This window comes from Thunnus thynnus, chromosome 3, assembly GCF_963924715.1.
Source record: "Thunnus thynnus chromosome 3, fThuThy2.1, whole genome shotgun sequence".
Taxonomy (NCBI): domain Eukaryota; kingdom Metazoa; phylum Chordata; class Actinopteri; order Scombriformes; family Scombridae; genus Thunnus; species Thunnus thynnus.
In genome coordinates this window covers 22,388,130-22,410,944 of record NC_089519.1, presented here as the reverse complement: position 1 = coordinate 22,410,944, position 22,815 = coordinate 22,388,130, and the positions used below count along the sequence as shown (strand labels likewise).

General features: G+C 38.8%; 1 protein-coding gene across 1 annotated transcript in view; it reads left to right on the top strand.

Moving 5' to 3' along the window:
• Positions 1-20,211, top strand: part of fbxo41 (F-box protein 41) — a 57,135-nt gene extending 36,924 nt beyond the window's left edge. The window contains exons 5-14 of the mRNA XM_067584797.1: positions 3,885-3,958; positions 8,335-8,723; positions 11,922-12,160; positions 12,274-12,389; positions 12,946-13,098; positions 13,262-13,357; positions 13,467-13,585; positions 14,025-14,183; positions 14,617-14,732; positions 15,960-20,211. Of these exons, the coding sequence (XP_067440898.1) occupies positions 3,885-3,958; positions 8,335-8,723; positions 11,922-12,160; positions 12,274-12,389; positions 12,946-13,098; positions 13,262-13,357; positions 13,467-13,585; positions 14,025-14,183; positions 14,617-14,732; positions 15,960-16,022 (1,524 nt within the window). The 3' untranslated portion in view covers positions 16,023-20,211. The remainder of the gene's footprint in view (positions 1-3,884; positions 3,959-8,334; positions 8,724-11,921; positions 12,161-12,273; positions 12,390-12,945; positions 13,099-13,261; positions 13,358-13,466; positions 13,586-14,024; positions 14,184-14,616; positions 14,733-15,959) is intronic.
• Positions 20,212-22,815: the final 2,604 nt, after the last annotated feature.

Sequence of the window (22,815 nt, the reverse complement as noted above, 5' to 3'; positions counted from 1 at the left end):
CTGCAATGCTAGTAGCTGCTAATGTAGCCTTGAGACACTTAGGGCCCTATTTTAACCACGCAAGTGCAGCGACAAGTGCAAGGTGGTAGGTCTTAGGCACATAGAGTGTGTAGGTGTCTCCATGCGCACCTGCTATTTTGGTTCATGTATGTGCAACAGCGCAACATGCAAAAGGGCTGGGTGAAGATGAATATTGATTGATGGGTGTTGTGATTATTAGGACAAGGCAAATTTATTTATATTACCCAAAGGCAACCCAAAGTGCAGTCATCATTGTCTCAACTCTTAGTTCTTCTGGCAATTTGTTCCACATTTGAGCAGTATAGAAGCTAAAGGCAGCTTCCCCATATGTATCTTGGACCTAAACCGTTCAGTGATTTATGGACAAGCAGTAGTATTTCAAAGTCGATTCTCTGAGAAACTGGTAACTAGTGTAGTGATCTGAGAACTGCAGTTATATGCTGAGCTCTTTTGGTCCTTGTTACAGCCCTGGCTGCAGCATTCTGGATCAGCTGAATCTGTCTGATTGCTGTCTTAGACAGACCTGTTAACACTCCATTGCAGTAGTCCGGCCTGCTAGAGATAAAAGTACGTTTCTCTAGATCTTGTTTTGACATCAAGTCTCTGATCCTTGTGATATTTTCAAGGTGGGAGAATTGATTTTTACTCTTCAAGGACAGACTGTTAAGGTGAGAGTTTAAGTCTTTCTTCATTGGCCCTAAAAACAATGACTTCAGTTTTGTCCTCGTTTAACAGGAGAAATTTTTGAACATCCAGCTACTAATTTGTTTCACACACTGTTCCAGTGCGTCTATTGAACTGTGTGATAAGAAACCTTAATGTTTTGAATAATTTCAGCTAACAGGAGCATGTAAAGATTAAAAACAGAGGTCCAAGAATTGACCCTTGTGGCGCTCCACACATTGTTGGGAGACGCTCTGATGCACAGCTACCAATGGATACAAAATAGTCTTGAAGGTAGGACTTGAACCAATTCAGGACCGTGTTAGAGAGACCAAGCCAGTATTCTAGTCTGTATATCAGTATGTTGTGATCAACCATATCAAATGCAGCAGTAAGGTCCAATAACACAAGGACAGAGACTCAGAGACAGAGAATCAATGCTGAGGTCAATGTTATTCAGAACTTTGATAAGAGCAGTTAAATACTCTCTCAGCCAGTCACATTGATGCTCTCGTAGCTCTGAAACAGTTGTGCCAATCACAGCTCAACTAACAGAAAGCTTTTCTTCAGGAAATGTCCAGATGCTTCAGAGCGTCATGACATGAACACACATCACCACAAATCTGCACCCAAAGACAGATGGAGTATGATTTTCCATCAGTTAGTTACTAAAATAACAATAGAAATAAAAACTAAAGAAACTGATTTGGTAAAGTTGTTCATATGATTATATCACACCACTATTTCAGAAATAATTTTCATGTATCTCACTTTGTACATGGTCACATAGTTTAGTAATTAATGTTACACAACAGCGTTTGCACTGCAAACTGTTTCAAGGGTAAAACACGAGACGTTACTTCTGCTAAAAAGAAAGTTGGAAAAGATATTGAGTTATAACGGACCAGTCTGATGTGTGTAGAGGTGTGTGTAATTATACTGTATGAGCCTGGTGTTGTTTTCAGGTGATTTAATGAAGTTAAACACAGTGAACGGTCGAGCGTAATGGCATTGCTCTCTGGCACTTCTCTAATTAGAAGCTGCAGATTTATCAACATATCAATCCTGCTGCCTTCAGATGCTGCAGGGATTTAATGAACTGAAGGAGAAGCTTTTCGTACAATATAAACAGCTGTGGGCAGCAGATACCGTAAGAATCATCCACATATATTTATAAATCTATGTAGACTGATTTGCTGACTTTCCTGCCTTAACCACATGAAACTTTATTTTCTGTGCCGATTTTGGTTGGAGAGTGTTTCGTTGAAATTAATTATTTGTATTTTAAACATTAATCTGTCATGGCAACATGTCTGCAACAAATATTTAGTTTGATCCTGTTGATAAAATCACCAAAGTATCAGCAGATTGACGTTGTGCCACAAATAGACATGGTTCTGAGACGTCGGTTTTTAGCGCAACGTCTAGGACCAAATGTCAACAAAAGACAAGAACTGTCTTTGCGCTGCTTCATTTGAATGAACATTCCACCAGTCTGCACCTCTCCTCCCACCTGCGCACCGTATGTTCTGTGCTGGTCACCAAAATACCACACAGACATGCAAAGCGAGTTTCAAGATCAGAAAATACCAAACAGTCAGAGCGCTGCTTGTGCTAGTCATTGCACCTCCACGAAAATATGGCCCTTAGACAGTGACATCATGAGATTGAATTCACAAAATTTCACGCAGCTCCCTCTGGAGCCATGAAAGGTTTTACATAACTTTTTTCACATATGCAGTTGTTCTCCCCAAGACCTGTAAACAGACTTTGATGTGTAAATTTGGTGGAATTCCCCTTTAAAGTTGGGGCTTGAGGATTGAAATGTTGATTAGTCAGTTGGTCCAACCATTGTCCATCCACGGTAAGATATCTTTACTACTATGGTCAGGAAATGGCAGGATGTTTAGTATTCATATTTATGCTGGATATTCATTCATGGTGTTAATGAGGGAGCATGTTCTTGCTCCCCAGAGGATGAATCCTTTCCATTTTAAGCACTTCATAAACCTGTCTGTAGCGCCACCCTCAGGCCAAATTGTCAACTTTGGACACAAGTCTAATGGAAGAATTTCCATGTAATTTGCAGTAAATATCCAGGATCCCTACATTATAATTTCTAATTCTGCCTGTTGACCTCTTTTTTCATTTTTGTTTACAGTTAAACAACTCTGCAGTCTCTGTCAAAGTATCTTGAAAACCAATTGCTGGGTTTTTATTCAGATTTACTAAGGATAATCATGATCCACCCAAAATGTATCTTGATTTGAACATGGATGTTCATTCTTGAATTTGGAAGCAGAGCATCCATTTGCCAAATGAAGACCTAAGATAATAATAATGATATGATAACCAAATTTATTTTGTATAAAACTTGATAGTATAGATGTGGTTTAAAGCTCTGAAAACTTGTTAAGTGGATTTTTGAGTTTAGATTATCTCAATCATATAATTATCTTGAGGTTTTTGGTGACCCCTGGCCGTCTCTTTAATGCCACTTTCAATCATTGAACACATTCAGGCTCCTCAAAGAACAAAACCTCCAAATGTCGGACACGTGCTGAGCTTTTCCTCTTGTGCCACCCTCAGGACTAAATGATCCCAGTAGTCTGAACAAGCTTCTTCTTCATCTATGACTCATCATCATTTTCTCAGCTTCTCTCATCAGTTGTACTATACATGCTAAAATCTGTGAGAAGATTAAATCACACAAAATATGCCCAATGTCTTTGAGTAGAAGATCAGTTATGTTATTTATTTCAATCTTCATAATATTCTGTTTGCCTGAGCTGAACTGTCAGAGCTGGTTTGAATAATGTTTAGAAAATCTATCTGTGGTGACTTATACTGCAGGATACTGTTTGATTTACTGTTAGATTTACCTCTTTTCATTGGGAATTTATTAAGCAGTGCACTTTTGTCATTTTAATAGCAATACTAATTTATTATGACATATATTAAGTCCCTGTATAAATATAAAATATTACACCCACATTTCTCCCATTAAAAACTATCCTAACCACCTGAAGTCACTTGTATATTGCCAGTTGGGAACAAATGAATGATACAGCCAGAGCATAAAGTATGTGACCCACTCTTCCGGGTTGTAATCTTACACAACCTTATCTCACTTTGGAGTACCGAGATGTTTTATTAATAAAACGTTTCTTTCTAATCTGTATCTTCATGTCTCCCTCCAGAGAAACTCCAGCCTCTCCGGTAGCACAAGGGGCATGTACCAAGTGTCAGACCGACGTTCCTCCCCCAGCACAGGGTAAGTAAGCACACTGCTCCTTTTACACGGATGATTTCAAACCTAGCCAGACCTTTTACCTTGAGTCTGAAATATAATCCATCCAGATAACTACTGTGCCGTAAGGAGCTTTATGGTACAAGTAACACTTACTGGTACACTTAACCATCAAATAAAGAGAGGATTATCCAAGCTCTCAGTGGCCATATTACATGTGATATAATTAGGAATCATTTTGTCTTTCTTGCACATTTTCTTAAGATAATAATAGGGAAGGTATTGTATTAATAGAGTGCCTGGAGCAGAGGGTCAGTTGTTTAGGGAACTGTGTAGTCTCTGTCTATCAGTTCATTTGGACAGAAACCTGGTTTTCTGGTTTGACTGGAGATTTTGAGGCTCTTGGCTGTTACATGAATTGAGTGCACCCCATCTTTCATACCTAGAGTAAAACACAATCTGTCAGTTATATGGAAATGTAAAAGCTCCCCTAGAACCCCAGATCATTTAACCACCATCTACTGTGGTCGCTGCCCCCGCCTTATGGGGCACAATGTCAGCCATGTTTATGAATGTTTATAAGCACGGCAGCTGAAGTTAGAGAACCTCGTAAAAACAATAGAAACAGTGGCAGTGCCATGGTAACTCCCTGTGTGATTTCATATTATTTTGTCTTTCGCACATGAGTTAAAATTCAAAGTCAGGAGATTGTAGTTATTTCCACAAACCCTTCTTGGAACAAGGGTCCCTCCCTGTTCAGCAGGGCTGCACACTTTACATCTCAGCAAGTAGTAAACTAACATTTTATTAGGTTTTCTGAACTGCACACTACAGCTACTTAGTCACCCAATACAAAATCAGCTGACAATCATTTTCATAATCTGTGAATCATTTAAAGGGGACATATCATGATTTTTGCGATTTTCTGCCATGTATATACTGCTATATCAGATGTCTATGTTAAACATGGTCAAAGTTCCAAAACATGACATTAACAAATAAAATTTTTTTTCTGTAAGTCAATTTTGAGTTAAGAACGAGAAAAATAAGTGAATATAAAAAACAATCCCACTACTACTGTTTGGTTAGGTACATAGACATAATGGGCAATGGAGCAAGTGCAGCAAATGAATCTCCATCAATTAGGGGGAGCAAAGTTATGGTTTTGCTACCCTGCTTTTTGTCTTTTTAAAAATAAACATCATACAGTCCCCACTATCAGGTGATAATATTTAAGCAGCCTATATCAATGATGATTTTACTATTTTCAGCAACCGACAAAAACAAGTAATAAAAAATCACACATTTTTGGACCACCCTTTAAGTTGGTTTGTCAAATACTGATGCTCTGTCACACTCCCTGGTGTCTGATACTGACGTACAAGGTGCCCTTTAGCGTCTGTATGAGACCAATCTGGATTTCAACGAACTCCAGTGTAAACCCATCTGCGTCATTACTAGATGCTCAGAGCAACTGCTCTGGATCCCCTGCTGGAAGTATTTTCCTCACTTTTACCGTATTAAGGTTTTCTTTTAATGATATTTTTAACATTTTTCAACATAGAAACACAAAAGTGTCCTTGTTAACTCAACAATATGATAGGTTAATGTTATGGCCATCAGTTTGAATTATTTCTCCTTTGATTCCGAGAAATAAAGGTTTTTTTGTCAGTTTTGGCTACATTAGCATACCCATAATCATCAGCTACAATTGCTATGGAGACAAGACAGTCCGCTTTATTACCCTTTACAAAGCCATAATTTATTTCAAACTATAGCCTAATTTTCAAACAATTGAAGAAACAACTTCAAACAATAATTTTTGTGTGTGTTCATGGCAGTTGGGTGGTTTAGAAATGCAGGACATTTGTTTTAAATAAAAAAATTTTTCTGGGGTTAGGACCCCCAACCCTCCCCACCAATTATGTATCTTTCTAAATTTGCTCCCCCAATTTAAAACATAACCAGGCACCCATGTTTACTGAGAGGAAGCTTTCAAAATAGCCTTTTTCAGACAGAGGCTGAACTGAGGAGCTGCATAAAGTGCCAGCATAAGATAAATAAGGAGTTTTGAACTGAAAATCATGCAAAGATATTCCAGTAGAGCCTCAGAATATAAATATAGACCTGGAAATATGCATGATACGTCCCCTTTAAGACATTTATCAAGCAAAACTGCCTAACGTTCGCTGATTCAAGCTTTTCAAATGTGAGAATTTGCTGATTTCCTTGATTTATTATTACAACTTGAATATGTCTTCATGGGCTCTGAGAAGTTGTGATGGGCATTTTTCTCTATTTCATTACATTTTAGTAGACTGCATTAATAACTGACAAGTAGCATGTTAATTATTGAGGATAGAGTGTGGTTTCACACATTGACATCCACATTAAGATATTTATATGTAGTACAGTGTTGAACCGTGTGATGCACAGATTCCATCTCAGCCAATAGAGACAGTGCTGGTTGGACGTCTCTCCGCATGAGGTCTGACTGAAGTATTTCTGGGTCTCTGCTGGAGATTTCTGACACATGGTCGCACCATTAATACCCTGACTAACACAACTGTCAGTTGATATGTAAATGTATTTTCTAACGTGACGTCAGACAGAACATGTCAGGCCTTCCCCATTGAATCATGAATGACACGACACACACCGTGGCTCAACAGCAACCCGCAAAGCCTTCTGTCTCGGGTTATTAATAGCTCTTCATCAAGGATCAAGATATTTTTTGACATCATCACAAGTCTGCATGTGTCAATTTTATGTATTCCATAGCTCATGTATAATAGCAATCAGTTTGTAATTGTAACAGAATCCATATGCATGGATCCCAAATAGATTTTCTTCTTAAAGTCCAAAAGCTTCTGATGTAAATGTAGTCTATCGCAGGTATTTCTCTGTGTTCTCTGAGAATGCTACTATCAGGACATAAAAACTAACATTCAGAATGAAGTGTAATCCATCTTTTAATGTTGATGTGCGTAGTAGGAAACAACACAAGCAGTGAGATGAGACAGGAGGGAGTGTGTTTCTTCTGCCACTGATTGTTGAGTTGTTTTATATTTGCTGTCTGATGCTTCACACACACACAGTGAAATAACTAATTAGCAATCGGTAATCATATGTTGCTTGGGATTGAGATCAATTCATGTCATTATCTCGTGAAGTTGATTTAATGTTGTCAAAACATTAAAGTGGTGCTACTGTTTTTATCACGTTTCTACTTTACAACCAGCTCATTAGAGAATTTAAAAACCCAGTTTTTGTCAGTGTCCCAGTTTTGATCGTGAAACCGTAAACAAACATCAGTGGTTATTTGTGACTTAGCATCTTAGCATCTTCTGTGCATCCTTTTCACTTGCCACCACTGGTGAGTGCTACCTGCAGTATTACCTGTGGTTCTTTTTCGTTTTTGTCCCAAAAAGACATATATGCTGATGCTTTGACTCTTACTATTATGCTGAGAGAAAAAGGAGCGAGTAGTGAGATGGAAGAAACGCAGAATGAAAGAAAAATGTCCTAGTTTTTGAGAAGCTGATATTTGTAACCGCTCATTACTTGTGTTATTTTAAGTCCTGTAGCTGTACGTATGTACAAAAGCTGCCCTCATTCTACTAGAAATCCTGTGAAATGCAGCTCTGTCATACAGCACCTATTTGTGGTTAATTTTGGTTTCAGAGGTTCAGTGCATCCGATATTGTCAAATTAAATACCAAACCTGCTGATTTCCTCAGTGGACGTGAATCTCACACAAAGCAGAAAGAACAGAACTGTTTTCTAAGACAAATAATCAGAAGAATCAGATGAACAAGTAACTGAAGCATTAAGAGCAGATGTAAAGATGGTACTGTTTTCATCAGGAGCTTTTTTTTGGGCAGCGTTTGTGTATGGGTGAATAGGCCGTTAGATTAGCAGAGTCATGCTTATCACCTGCAGTATCTACCGTAAGTAATTAGTTTTATCTTCGCTAATTGTCAAGTGGAAGTATGTCTGCGTATCTTTGTTAATTCTGTGAAAACATGACATGACAGAGTAACGTGTTAATTTTCTAAATGACATAAAATACTTTTATTTCAGTCTAGTCATAATTGTGGTGTGAATGTATTAAAAATAGTAAAGAATATCTGCAACAGTGATCTTCTTCAGGCTGTGCAAATTTTTTTTACTTTTTCTGTATGAAAATAGGAAAAATAGACCAAGAAAAGTTCAAATACACACCTTTGGAGTATTTTCTTTGTTACGTCATGATGTTGATTCTCATTATTAATCTTCAGAATATAATATGGACCATTCAGGTGATATTATACAAAAAACATTTCAGAACAATTCAGTCATAATTTGTTTTACTGTTAAGTTCTGCTACTTGTCGCTCACTTCCTTCTCTTTTTCTGCAGAGCATCAGGGCGAATCAAGTCCGTCTCACAGGGCTCTGGTGGTTACGATAGTGACAGCGTGGAGATGCATCCTATGGAGGATTGTCCCGAGGCTCAGTACTATCACATGCAGTGCCGGCTGGGCGAGGGGGGTTACGAGCGCTCACCCGGATGCGGCGGTGGAGGATCGAGAAACTGGGGTCTCCGTAAACAGGCCATCCAGAACTGGCAGCGGCGACCTTACAGGAACAGCACTGAAGGCGAGGAGGGAGACGTGTCAGACGTGGGCTCCCGGACCACCGAGTCTGAAGTGGAGATGTGGGAGCAAGAGAGGAGAGCTGTGGCTGAAGTCCAGCAGTCTGCCGCCCCCTATCCTCACCACAGCAGGGCCGGATATCGCCCTAATGCAGGTGAGGATTCTTATTCTTAGAAATGCACATATTGTATCTCACATACTCTCTCCAATCTAACCATCCAGCCAGTAACTCAGACACATGGGATTCATAGAACAAAGGGCTTGGTATGATTCCCATAAGAGCAGTGACTGATGTGGATCTAGGTCAGGCTGAGTCGCTGTAATATTTCAGGAGCTGTGTCACTGACCAAACTCATTCTACAAATTGAGAGGAGCGCAGATCAGCTATGAGCTTATATGGTAAACATGGAGGGAAGAGGCCACATGTCTGCTGCAGTGTGTAGACACAACAATGTCAACACTTGAAAAATGACTTAAACTCTGAGGGAACTTACAGCGCAACCACAACACTGCTACAAATTTTTTGTTGTTTATGTAATTTCATGACAAGGTTTTCCTTTTCCCAAATCATGGGTCCAAGGATTGAGAATGTTGCATGCTCTAACGCTGCACCTAACGATTATTTTCATTATCAATTGATCTGCAGATTAATTTCTTGATTAACTGATTTATCATTTGGTCTATAAAAATGTTAGAAAATAGTGAAAAATTGTTGTTATAATTTTCCAGATTCAAAGGTGATGTCTTTAGATGTCTTGTTTATTTAGACCAAGAGTCCAAAACCAAAAGATATTTAGTTTACCCTTATATATGACAAAGAAAAGCGTGAAATCAGCTGAATCCAACAAATTCTTGGCTTTTTTGCTTAAAAAATGACTAAATAAAATAGTTTTTTAATTTCCTGTCGATTGCTTGATCATTGCAGCTCTAGTACGCTGTACAGATTGTAAGGCCTTCTGTGATAAACTAGTGATTCTGGTTATGTAACTTGACCCTGAAACAACTAGCTAAAATACTTATTTGCTGCATTCGTCAGCTATTGATATCTGATATGTGAATTTAAAATGTGATGAGAAAACTAAGTGAACTCCAAAGATGTCACATCGTACTGTATGTGTCCAAGGTGCAGGTGCATCAACCAAACACTTACAGAATTATTATTAATATATCCAACACTGCTTTGACAAAGATGAACAGCAGTCTCGAGTTTAAACTAACTAACAGGGAAGGGAAGATATTTGATTTTTTTTAAAATGTCAAGTGTTTGTTTTTGTGATTGTATGCACAAAATAGTAGATGTTGACTTTAGAATTAATAATTTGTAATCAAAGTGCAATATATGAAAGTATAATATGTTTTCATAGTACCATATGTGAATGTGTAGTTTTTAGAGAACAAAATAGATGTTATTGCTCCATTGTTCATCTGTTTTTTATGTAGGCAAGACAAGTTTATTTGTGCAGCATCTCTCAAACACAGAGGTGACTCAAAGCGCTTTACGTAAGGTGAGAAAATGACATTTAAAAGCACATGCAAGAATTAAATAAATTACAATAGGATAAAAGTAGATAAATGAAATTAGATACAAATAGGCAAAACAGAATATACCAAAAATACAAGTATAGTGCAGTTATAAGTTTTCCCAAATTCAGTTAGAAAAATTAACGTGATTCTGCACATGTGTCACTAGGTGTTCATTTTTAAAGAGAATAATATCTAAACAGGGATATGATGAATGTATATTTTAAGGTTTATAAATACTAACTGGCATGAAGTGCAGTCTGATATGATCCAGATTTGTTGCAGTGATGACAATTCTGATTTATTTAGCTACAGTTTATTTATTTCAGGAGGTGTTTACACTGTTTTGTTTACCATAAGCATGTCTGTTGTAGATGATGAGTAAACCAAGTCATACATTGCTACAAGTACTACAGTATACTTTCTCTGTTCTGTGTGTGTGTGTGTGTGTGTATCTATGGTAGACCTTGAACATATTTTATTTGAGAGAGCACTATTTATCTGATGTATCGTCTCAGTTTCTCCTCTCATACTAAGCTTTGTGCTCCTGTGAGCGAGCCAAGTTGGAAAGCCAGTCATGCTTGAAGATTTTTTTTTCAGCTCCATCACAGATTGTACATCTCTCTGTTAACTTCCTGCCGTGCCAAGATCCTTAAACTCACTGCTGCTGCCCTCCATTTTTCCCCACCTGCTGTCGGGTTTCTTATAAATACCAGGTGGACCGGGGTAGTCAGGGAAGGAGAGAAACTGGGCTAGAGCCCTATGACAAATCTGTATGAACCACTATGACGGCCCCATTAACTCAAAGATCTGTCTCATGTAACACTCAACATGTTACTGGCATTCCTCGGCTCTGACGTAGTTCTCCTTATTGGGAGAGTCTCTGCCAGGTTTTATCAGATGGTATGTATCTACATGCACACAGGCTTTTTCTCCGCATGTAACACACAGCTCGGCTTTTTTAGTTCATTTGGCAGCCTTGAGCGTAGGTGGTGTGAGTGAGAAAAAGAAAGAGAGAGAGAGAAAGAGGAAGAGTGTAAGCAATGGTTCATAGCCCTGATGGCTGCGAGCAGACTCCTTCCAAGGCCGAAGATGAAAATGAGTCATCTAGGAGCAATCTTGCTGGGAGCAATGAGCCGGGTTTGGATTGGACATATAGTATCAGCCAATAGATAGCAATACAGAGGATAAAAATGAAAAGAGGAAAAAAAAAAATTATGTAATCCTATTTAGTGTCTTGTTGAAGGTTGGCGCCACCATGTGACAGGATATCTTTTTTAACATTTCTGGCATTTTACATCTACATCCTTGTTAGGAAATACAATAAACTAAGTAGAAAAAATTAAGACCATCTCTCCAAGCACAGAGTTACCAAGTCAAGTTCACTTTTTCATTTTTTAAATGAATAAATAAATAATAATAAATAAATAAAATGCCCTCTATAACTTTAGAAATTGCGCAATTTTGACCTTTTGCCACCCACTGACCCACCCAACAGGACACTAGCACAATGAGGAACATTCACTGATTGCTGATTGCTAACATGTAAGTTATGTGTTGATACATTAGACTCTTTTTTTCTGTCACTGATGTCATAAAAACATGGTGTTATAAATATAATACAGGTAAATTGCACAGCAGAGTAAACAACTGACGCTTTAAACATATGGTGTCTTCCTACCTTCAAAGCAGAGAAAAGCAAAGAAATCCTTGAAAACTTTGTCAAAATTCATCATCAAGAGCTAAACATCACAAATAGTCCATTTGTTATACTTTAAGCAGCTGATCTCCAGTGGTAAAAAGACCACAAAAGACTTTTTTCTTCCCATAGGTCGATCAGAAGGAGGCTACAACAAGCCCTGCCGTCATGAGAAGAGCCCATCCAAATCCAACGAGGTGATCAGTCCGGAGATCCTGAAGATGCGTGCCGCTCTCTTCTGCATCTTCACCTACCTGGACACTAAAACCCTGCTGAGAACTGCTGAGGTTTGCCGCAACTGGAGGTTTGTGGCTCGTCACCCGGCCGTCTGGACCAGAGTTCTTCTGGAGAACGCTCGCATCTCTTCCAAGGTGAAAAGTAATGCTGTCAACAGTAAACAGCAGCAGCATGTAAAGGAGTGTAACTGAATCACCCTTTCTATGTACTATGAAGATCTTCACTTATTTCGATGTGTCTCTTGTAGTTCCTGGGCACACTGTCTCAGTGGTGCACTCAGACGCACTCACTCATCCTGCAAAACCTCAAACCACGACAGCGTGGCAAGAAGGAAACCAAGGAGGACTACCTTAAAAGCACACGGTGAGATACACATGCGGTAGAAACAGAGACACAAATACAGGCAGGATGTCAAAGCCGCACACAGTTTAGAAAAATCTAACTTTGGGATGCTTATTACTACATTGTGTGTTGTTTTGGCTTCGATAAGCTCTTTGCTTTGCCATCTATTGAACTGAGTGACATGCTAAATGACTCCTCAGACTGTGATTGATGAGAGGAGGCCAAGAAGAGGAACATAAGTGATTGAATACCGATGTGCTTGTGCTGTTTGATTATGTTCAGCATATAAAACATTTGTTTTCATTTCCTGAAAGAAGACAAATAGATGTTTGATATGAGCAGTAAAATTGTTTGTGTCTAAATGTTTTTTTTTGAGTATGTTACAGCTCAAAGCTGCTCTTTAAATGTGCAGACCCTGCATGGACATGCTGCCTCTTGCATATATTGCCAAATACACTGTAGGAACATTTTGTTATGTGCTATAAATAGATGAAGTGCTGCGCTGAAGGACAGGAGAATTACCTCCTCTGCTGTGTCTCTGCCTGTATTTTCTTGTCAACCTTCCTTTACGTCTTAGTGGCTGTCTGGAGGAGGGTCTGGAGGCGTTGCTAAAGGCCACAGGAAGTAACCTACTGATACTAAAGATTTCTCACTGCCCCAACCTGCTGACTGACCGCTCCCTCTGGCTGGCCAGCTGCTACTGCCGAGCTCTGCAGGCTGTAACTTACAGGTAGACCCACCTAGATCTGTGTTAGAAATTTGCACCCTGACAAATGTATCAAGCACAGAATTTTCAGTTGAACCTCAGTGACTGAACGAGCATATAAAACTGCACTCAATTCCTCACATGTATGTAATATAGACACAAACTGTGCATATGTGTTGTGTTGCAGGAGCGCCACAGACCCAGTTGGCCAGGAGGTGATCTGGGCCCTCGGAGCAGGTTGTAGAGACATTATCTCTCTACAGGTGGCACCACTACACCCATGGTAATACACGTGGAAATAATAGATAGATACCTTTGAGACTTTCGTGTTATGGCGACTATGCTGAGGTTATTAAATGACTGCACGTGGCTTTCATTTTTTTCTCTTTTAGCCAGCAACCTGCTCGGTTCAGTAACCGATGCCTGCAGACCATTGGACGATGTTGGCCACACCTCCGTGCTCTCGGTGTAGGTGGGGCCGGATGTGGCATTCAGGGGCTGGCCTCACTGGGTAAGTGTTGCTTATATAACGATAGTTCAACTTGTGCTTACGTCCACTGCAGTTATTTCAGCTACAATATGAAAATACATTATTTATGAGTGTGAGTATTCATGAGAATTCCAGTAGCGGCACACTTTTAAATCATGAACTCATTCACATATGCAGGAACTGTGATGTAACTTTTGTTGCTAGATGATAGAGAAATGGTACGAGTGTGTCAAGACATGACATAACAAAGCATCAAAAATGTTCTCATGAACAATCTCAACTGTATTAATATTAAACTTCAGTTTTAAAAAATACATCTATTACTATATTACACTACATATATTGCATTTCAGCCGCAACTGGCACAGATCTTAAATGTAAACAACCCTTTATGTCTTGCTGTGACCTCTGCTGTGTATAATCTCGACATTCTCCCACTTTATGTTCCCTCTTTCTACAGCGAGGAATTGCATGCGCCTGCAGGTGCTGGAGTTGGACCATGTGAGTGAAATCAACCAGGAGGTGGCAGCAGAGGTTTGCAGAGAGGGCCTGAAAGGCCTGGAGATGCTGGTGCTCACCTCCACACCCGTCACCCCCAAAGCCCTGCTCCACTTCAACAGTGAGTCTGAAAACTATCTGAGTTAATATTTGTCACACAATACTGTACTGTACGTGTGCATAGAAGCACTGACAGTATTGTGTACATCTCATACAACATTTGTAGGATATGCTCTGTAGAGTTATCCAGTGATTCACGTTACAGTTACCACAATTACAAAGTTATTGTTATAGCCAGACAGCCAAAATATTTTGGCTATGGATAGATCACCAAGGGACACTAAAACCGCTGTAGGAATAATAAAAACATGACTCACAACAAAACATTTTACTGCCTGTTGTTGTCACTTGAGGTCTGCTGCCTGCTTCACATACATATCATGCAAAATGAGAATGTATTTACTTCTCATGTTTTTTTTATTACATATTTAATTTAAGAAAACTCAGATGATTTCCATTTCAATATTCCCTGAATCCTCCTTCCACCCATGTAGGTGTGTGCCGCAACCTGAAATCCATCGTGGTTCAGATCGGTATAGAGGACTACTTTGAGGACCCCAACAGCCCTGAAGCCAGAAAACTGTTTGATGAGATGGTTAACAAGCTGCAGGTAACAGCACCTCAGTATCTATAGTAGGACACACTTTTCAGAGCACCATACAGGTTTTTCAGTTGTTAAAACATGCGATACTATTCACAGACAAAATCAACACAAAAAGTTAAAGCAAATGAAAAAGCTGTTAATATTACAGCCTCTATGCATGTTTTTAATATAGATATAGTCCCTGCATAGTGTGCACAAATTGAACAAATACATTTTCTGACTTGCACTGAATGGCTTTCCAAATATTCCAGCTTTCTTCTCACTAATTCTACACAATGTAACTGTGGACAACATGTTAAAAAATCTTGGAATAGTTGATTCACCAACTCTGGATGTACATACAGATACACATAGAAAGCCCAGGCTTATAGTTGTTCTAGGGCTGCAGCTAATAATTATTTACATTACCAATTAATCTTCCAATTATTTTCTCAATTAATCGATAGTCTATAAAATGTCAGAAAAAGCTCATGGTGACAAGTAGTCTCATATTGTGAATTTAGATTCCTTTTTTTAAGCCGACATGTTCTTGGATTTTAGCACAACTGTATACACATGACTAACAGGCGAAAGCTGTTCAGCAGATAAGATGCGTCTATTTTTATTATGACTACACACTGTTTCAACCGTGACTCAGTCCTTAAAGTCTCCATGATGGCTGGTTGTGAGATGTGCTGCTGCTAACTCACTCTAAGCAGAGGCTTATTGTGAGAGGTCATTCTTACAGTCGACCTGACCACACACAAACATTTAAGAGATTTAAAGGCTGTGAAATCCCAGGTTTTTATTTCTGTTTTGTTTTTATGAGTCAGTTATAGTGACTTCTTCATGGGTATTACACTTACAAGATGGGGAAGTTACTCACAGCAGTTAGGTAACCTCTCCAAAAGCTGCAAACAGCTATGATTTATTTTTATCTTTCCCTTTTCAAGTTTCCTGTGAAAAGGAAGCCAAAGCTCTCCTCTCATATTTAATCATCCCTTTTTTGAAGCAAGCTCTTTAAGAGTGAAACTTATGAAGCAAAACAGTCATCCTTAACCTGCTGCAACTCAGTGCTTTACAGGGTTTTTTTTATGAGACATCTGTTATTTTACACATTCAAATACTTACTGCTAACAGAAGAATATAAAAAGAGAGAAAATAGAATATTTGGCCTTCAGATAATTGGAAAAATTCATTTACAGGTTGCCTTCATAGAAATGAGATTCTGATGTCCCTCTCTTTTTCTTTCAGGCTCTGAAGAAGAGACCTGGCTTCTCCAAAATCCTCCACGTGAAAGCAGACAGTCTCTGCTAACATCTTTCGTGCAGATTCTTCAAGTCTTGGAGAGGCGCCATTCGGCTCCAGTCAATCAAAAAGACCCAGCTGTTTTGGGCCCACTCCATTGGGTTGAATAACATCTGCAGCACTCACAGAAACAACGGAAGAACGCCACAATGATGAACCAGGACCTGAGGCTCAATGTGCATACTACACAGGGACAAACTTGAAACAGAAAAACTCATTCACTGCTCCAGGAGTGGAAATCAGTATCTCTTATGTATTGGTAATGACATAAAACCAGTTTGGGAGCTTATTCGGACTGCAAACACTTCAACAAAGGCACTATATATTCGATGAAGGGCCTGTCTCAAACTGTACTCAACAAAACTGTCAGACATCCTCTTTCTCAGTCGTCTTTTGTTTTCAAAAGTGGATCGTGTCGTCGCACAGAGCCAGACTGCTTTCTTGAAATGCCTGGAGCCAGGTGACAGCGCTGTATTTAACTGTCTGACTCTATATAAATGCTTGACGTATACCTGAGACCTTCAGCACCAAGTGCTCGTGGGCAGCAGCACATTATACGGCGTACATACTTTCCACTTTGAAGGAGATTTAAATGATTGCAAGGAATTGTTGAGAAGTTGAATTTCTTAAGAGATCTTGAGCTCTCTTATCCACGAGTAAGGGTCTTAACACAGAGGCTTTATATGTTTGTGTGTGTGCAGATGTGTGAGTGCATAAATAGACTAGCCGAGGGTTGAATAAATGGTTTTTCTTGCTACCTGCCCTGCACTATGTTGAAACTGGACATCTTTTAACTCTCAGAAGAAACACCTACTGCTTCCACCCAGAAACAGAAACATGCTGCACCAGCTCCAGGCACAGCGGAGAGAGTTAACGCACAGACCACCTTTACTAACATGTCGTCTTCTAGCCACTGCATGGCAGCGATGCATTTAGCCTCTTCTACCGTACCATCCTCTGCTTCCCGATCATCGGATACAGGACTCAAACGTGGACTCCGTGTTTGATGCACAAGGCTCGAAGATGATCCGTAACTCATTTCTCTCAAAAAACCGGTGCCATTTGTAACAGTCGTCTGTCTGTCCTCATTCCAGCGAGCGTTTTCTCCAATGTGCCATTAATGAGGGATGAGGGACCACGCAAAGGCAGATGTTTAAATCTCTTCAAATCTAAAGTAACTCAACAGTATTGGAGTTTGATTTGAAGATGTGGTTTTGTGTTTCATATTGAACATGGTCTCCAGATGTGTAGAGGTGTGACAGTGTTGATATATCACGTGAATTTCATACCTTACCATACTCAACGGTGCCATTCATAGGACTCGTCACGAGCCTCTGTACAATCCTCATTTATCATTTACAGCTGACGTCCTCTGACTCCCTCTGCTGGTGTTTTCAGGCAGTTACACAGCCGACAGCCAGCTTTTGTGATTTGACACGTTGTGCCCTTTCCAGCATGGAACAAGTATCACCTTAACTATTTTTGCAGAACTCAAAACCAAGGGATCAGGTCCTCAAGTGTCACCTTTCAATTAGGAATTTGATTTGGTGTAATTCTTGGCTTCAGCGTACATTGCAGAAACTTTAAATATGTATGAGTAGCAATACTTCAAGTGTTAACACTGAGTTTAAACTCCTCGGAGCTGCAGATCAGTTTAAAGGGGCACTCCGCAGATTTTTACAAAATCAGTTTAGAAGCTGTGAGGAGTACTACTCAGACTGTGAAAAAAAAAAACCCTGGTGATGTCATCAGGGTTATCTCAGCTTGGAAACAGCACACCTTTAATATAAAAACCTGCGGGGGCATGGGGTTTGAAGAATGTGGGTGTTTACAAGGCTAACAGAAATACTTTGAGTTGAATTATGGGAAGCATTTTTAGAGCGTGACCCATACTAGGGACCAAAAGTAAGGATTTCTCTGCTTCTGCTGCATCGATTTTGACTCGATTTTGAATCCCCCAACTTTATAAAAGTGCAATAATTAAAATCACCGGAGCACCTCTTTAAACAGAGCTCCTATTAGACACTTATATCCACTTTGATTCTAAGGAATCACGCACACAGCTTTGAAACAGGTTAAAAAAAATCTATCACACGTCAGGTAGAACATTGCGTCTCCTCCCTTGCGACATGCTGTTCATTTTTTACCTCGCACATCTCATTTGTCTCAAGGCAACCAGCCTGGTCTCTACAACAGATCTTAACATCCGTGGGCGGAGTGTGCAACAGAGCAAGGTGGCAGTTTTCAAAAAATGCTGAGCAGGCTTTTGTCATGTGGGCTCTTTAAAATTTCACAACCCACTGATGAGGAGAGCTGTTGGCTGCCGTTTTTGTTTTTGGTCTCTGCTTCACAGTCAAACATGTTAATGAGGACTTGTGTGGCTGCATAATGTAATAATGATGTGCGTGTTCCAAGTCAATATGTGAGAACATTTGTGGATGTCCATTTCTTCATGTTCTTCCAGTACTGCATATTATTATCTTACACTTGTACTGATTGTCCACCCGGTTTCATTGAGGGAAACAGGTTTGTGAGAAAAGTGTAAAACTTTACTGACACAATAGAGAAAACACAATGCACTTGTTGATTTTGAGTTTTAGACAATCCTGCCTTCGCTATCAGCTACTCTGTACATAATGTTTGTATAAAACAACGAGAAAAAAAGAGAAAAAAAAGGACCAACATTTGATGTTATATAATATTAAGGTCATACTCATGAGTGGAAAAAGTTGAGGTTTACAGGTCTTCATTCGGTAAGCATTTTCTCTCCAAAGTTGAATGAAAGATAAACATAGAGAATTATATTATGTATAACAGTAGTGTTGAAATTGCAGTTGTGTATTAGATACTTTATATTAAATGTGCATCAGAGTCATATACAGATGGAAATTATTTAAGAAGAGGATAAAGATGATAACTCAGCTATTTATTTCTATAAAAAAAGAGCGATGTGTATAATGTTGGCATGTTTGTGTTTGAGCATCAATCATTAAGTTGCCTTCTTAACTGTTCTGCTACTGTGGCAAGAAAATTATTAGATGTTAAAGAGCTTTTGATTGCCTGCAGGTTTTCTCTTTATTTGACCGAGTCTGTTGTTGCACTAGTGAGAAAAAAAAAGATATTTCAGATGTTTATTATAAGAGTGTTGTTTTTAATGTTCAGCTATTTCTCAGTATTTGACAAAATATGATGCACTTTTTTTCCTGAACACTTTTAACGGGCCCGTCGGTCATCAGTTTAGTCAGAAACGGCACAGGTTTCTGTCAGCGGGAGACGAACTGTTCACTTACATGTTTGGTTTCATGGAAAGAAGATTTGCGGGAAACACAGCGATCATATATGAACTTCTATAAGTGAACAGTTTGCCTCTTTTCTCTTACACCATCTTTCATGTCTCATAGGTTGGGAAGTTAATGACTGAACCTGATTCAACTACATTCAAGTGCTTTTTAGGTTCATTGCCAATATGACCTTATGCTCTCCTTTTGTATCTGTCTTACAGTAACATAACCTTTGTTTTACGTTTGCATTATACTGTAGATTTCATGCTCATACCAACAGTACTTTTGCTTTATTGTGATAATGGACCTGCTGAAGATGTTACAGATTCTATATGCTCTGAAACTGCAGATTAGAGGTGCCAAGTACGCCAGAATAATTTTGGCTTACATCTCCATTCTCTGCCTCTCCAAATGTCAACCAGAATCATTTCTAATTTATTTTACGGATTCAGAACCTGAAGCATCGCGTATAAACCAAGGTGCTTCCTCATTCATGTTTACTTCCTTATTTAATTTTTTTTAAAATCAAGTTTTATTTCTCCTTTACTGCATTTGTCATACTGTGCAGTTGGAAAAACAGTGTCTGAGTGTTCATGTACCTCTCTGTACATATTTTATGTATGAATGATTGTACTCTGCCCATTCATCTGAATAGTATTTTACATATTACCTCAACACTTATCTGGGCAATTAAGTGTGCAGTTTGTTTTATTTTTTTTTTGACTACCATCGACAGGTATGCCAATTGATCCACAAACATCGTCCTTGTTGCTACAACGACAAAAACAGATTTTGTTGCTGAAAAAAAAACGTTCCCAAAAAATGATCAGCCTTCTACGATGACTGCAATAGATGGAAATGTTTTACTACTCATTTTCACTCATGTGTTGTCATCAATAAAACTGCTTTAAATTGTATTTGCTACTGCTTTCAGCTACTTCTTAAAATCATTTCATTTTTAATTTCAAGAGCTCTAGCTTTTGATTACGGGTTCAGTTTCTCAAGCTGATATAAAGATGTTTCATTGACAACTGACAGTGAGGTGTACGGTTGATCAAGAACTGGGACATTCAGTCTGGAAAGACGTGCTGCTGTTTATTTCCTTAAATGTCATTTCTCAGTTACCAGTGCGAAGGTCCAATGCAAGTACTTAATAAAAGCTCTGATGAACTGTCTTTATGTTAGCTCGCCAGGACACAGCAGCTAACATTAAAGTTTGCGACTGGCTGGTGAAGAAGGACAAATAGTTAAGAGGTTAAAGACACCTATTTTTCTCAGAAGTTGGTGGAGATCAAACCAGAAGTAGACTTAACATTAGTGATGATGTTGGATTTGTAAAAAAAAAAAAAAAAATATTGAATTGTTTGCTTCTGCCCCCTTGTGGCCTAAGTGGCCTAAGCCCCCTGTTGTTCTAAGTGATATTCTCCAGAAATTACACTATATTCAGGTTTAAAAGGTATACTGCACAGAAATAGAATGAATCTATTCTTAAAATTGCACAAATTAATTTATCAATCCATGTTAATAATGTATATGTGTAATCTGAGCTGTGCAGTTTCCTGCAGTTCTATGGAGCATTTTAGCATCTTTCAGCTCATTGTTTTGGTTTTACTTAACTGTCTTGTTTCACTCTCACCGCTCAGCTGTGTTCTGACTTGTAAACATAGTGGAGCATTTAGCAACCAAAGAGATATATTCGCAGGTATTTTGCCCCCTCAAACTTTTGAGATTGTTAAATTATTACAGTTTAATTATTCACAATCAATGGCAAAAGTAATTTATAAATTATTTGTCAATGTGTTCATGTAACTAATTATAAATAATACAAATGGTAGCCATGGTAAATACTTCTAATGCTTCTCATTAATAACTTACGAGTATAATATGTATTATAGTGATTGATCATCATAACAGTTTATAAATTCTTCATTATATAGTGTTACTTGTAATCTGTACAATGAAATTTGTCCAAGTTTACCACTGTTAATGAAGTCGTTTGAGTGACATTTTCTTATTTACAGCTTAACAAGGACATTCCTACATATTTAGAACTTTGTTTCCCCATATAGTGAATTTGTTTTGTGAATGAAGCTGCACTTCCAAAGCAGTGTAACAGATGACTTTACCTTCTGCTGATGTCTGTAGTTGAATGATTAAGTCCTGATCTGCTCTGTTGCCTCATGCACTCCCCTGCTGGACCGGGCCTCCTGCCAGAACTTTGTCCCTCTGTGTTTCCCTCTCTCTGCTTTCCAACTAACAGTCTGAATGAGAGAGGAGGGTGAGTTGACTGCACATAGCAAACAAGGTTTCAGTCCTTGCACACAGACTCACGATGCACAACAATCCCTCTAGCTGATTTCATAACCACCATGTGTTGATGAGGCTCAGCTGTGTTCATGTCTGTCCTCAGAGCTCAGGGGGGAAACTGAGGCAAATCTTAGCTGATCTGCCATGAAATGTAACATGCGCTGTGATTGGCCAGCCTCTGAATTTGTTGGCAGACCTGCCTGTTTCTGTGCCCTTGACACTTTCAGAAGGAGATCTCTGGTTACATCTCACAGTGGATTCCCAAAGTTTTACCACAACAAGGCCTCAGAATGATGTGTACATGATGGGAGGCCTTTAGCAACTCCTTAATATAATATCTACTTTCATTAAATATTGTAAATTCAATTATTTATTTAGAAAACCTTTATTTCCTGTATAATTTTATAGATTCAGAGTGCACAATTTATTTAAGTATTAATACACCAATTTATGAATCCCTCCCCTTGTCCTATTGTCTTGTTAAATAGCTGTAGGTTCTCCAAAAATATAGTGTTTTGTAGTGTTTTTTTGGTGGCTCCTTCAACAAGCTGCAGGTGCAGAACAAGACGTGTTTGTAAGTTAGATAAGAAGGAGACTTTAGTAGGAAGGATAATGTGGGCTGTTGTTCAGAGTCTTTTGGGTTGTGCAGCAGGATGCAATCAGGCTCAGTGTGACTGTCTGCCTGTGATTGAATGCTATCACTTTATCACTCTATTCAGGATTTGATTTGCTGTATTGAAATGAGGACTCCAGCTATGTAAATGGTTGATTGAACAGTATTTAATATAAATAATGTAAAACTATAATGAAATCAAAGAATTTAAAATATAAATTTCTCCCTTGTGGTTTTTGATTTTTTCCTCACAGAAGAACACAAGATGAGTGATTTATAAAGCAGATATGTATGCTGTAGTATACAAAAAAAGACAATTTCAGTTAGACTTTTAAGGCCCTGCACACCCACACAGGTGTTTTCACTTGTGGCTAATTAGACCTCTGCTCAAGTTAAAGTTGGGTGGGGCTATGTAGAAAAATGCTTGATGTCACCAGCTCTATGGAGTAATAAGAATATGACAAAAGTGTAAGAATGTAGTCACACAAGCACCAATGTATGCAAGTATTCACTTTGTCATTCATTTCAGTTTAGGTCCATGAGAATGACAATATCTGCATGTATTTCTTGTTCTGCTGCACTGCCAAAATCAGCAGGATAC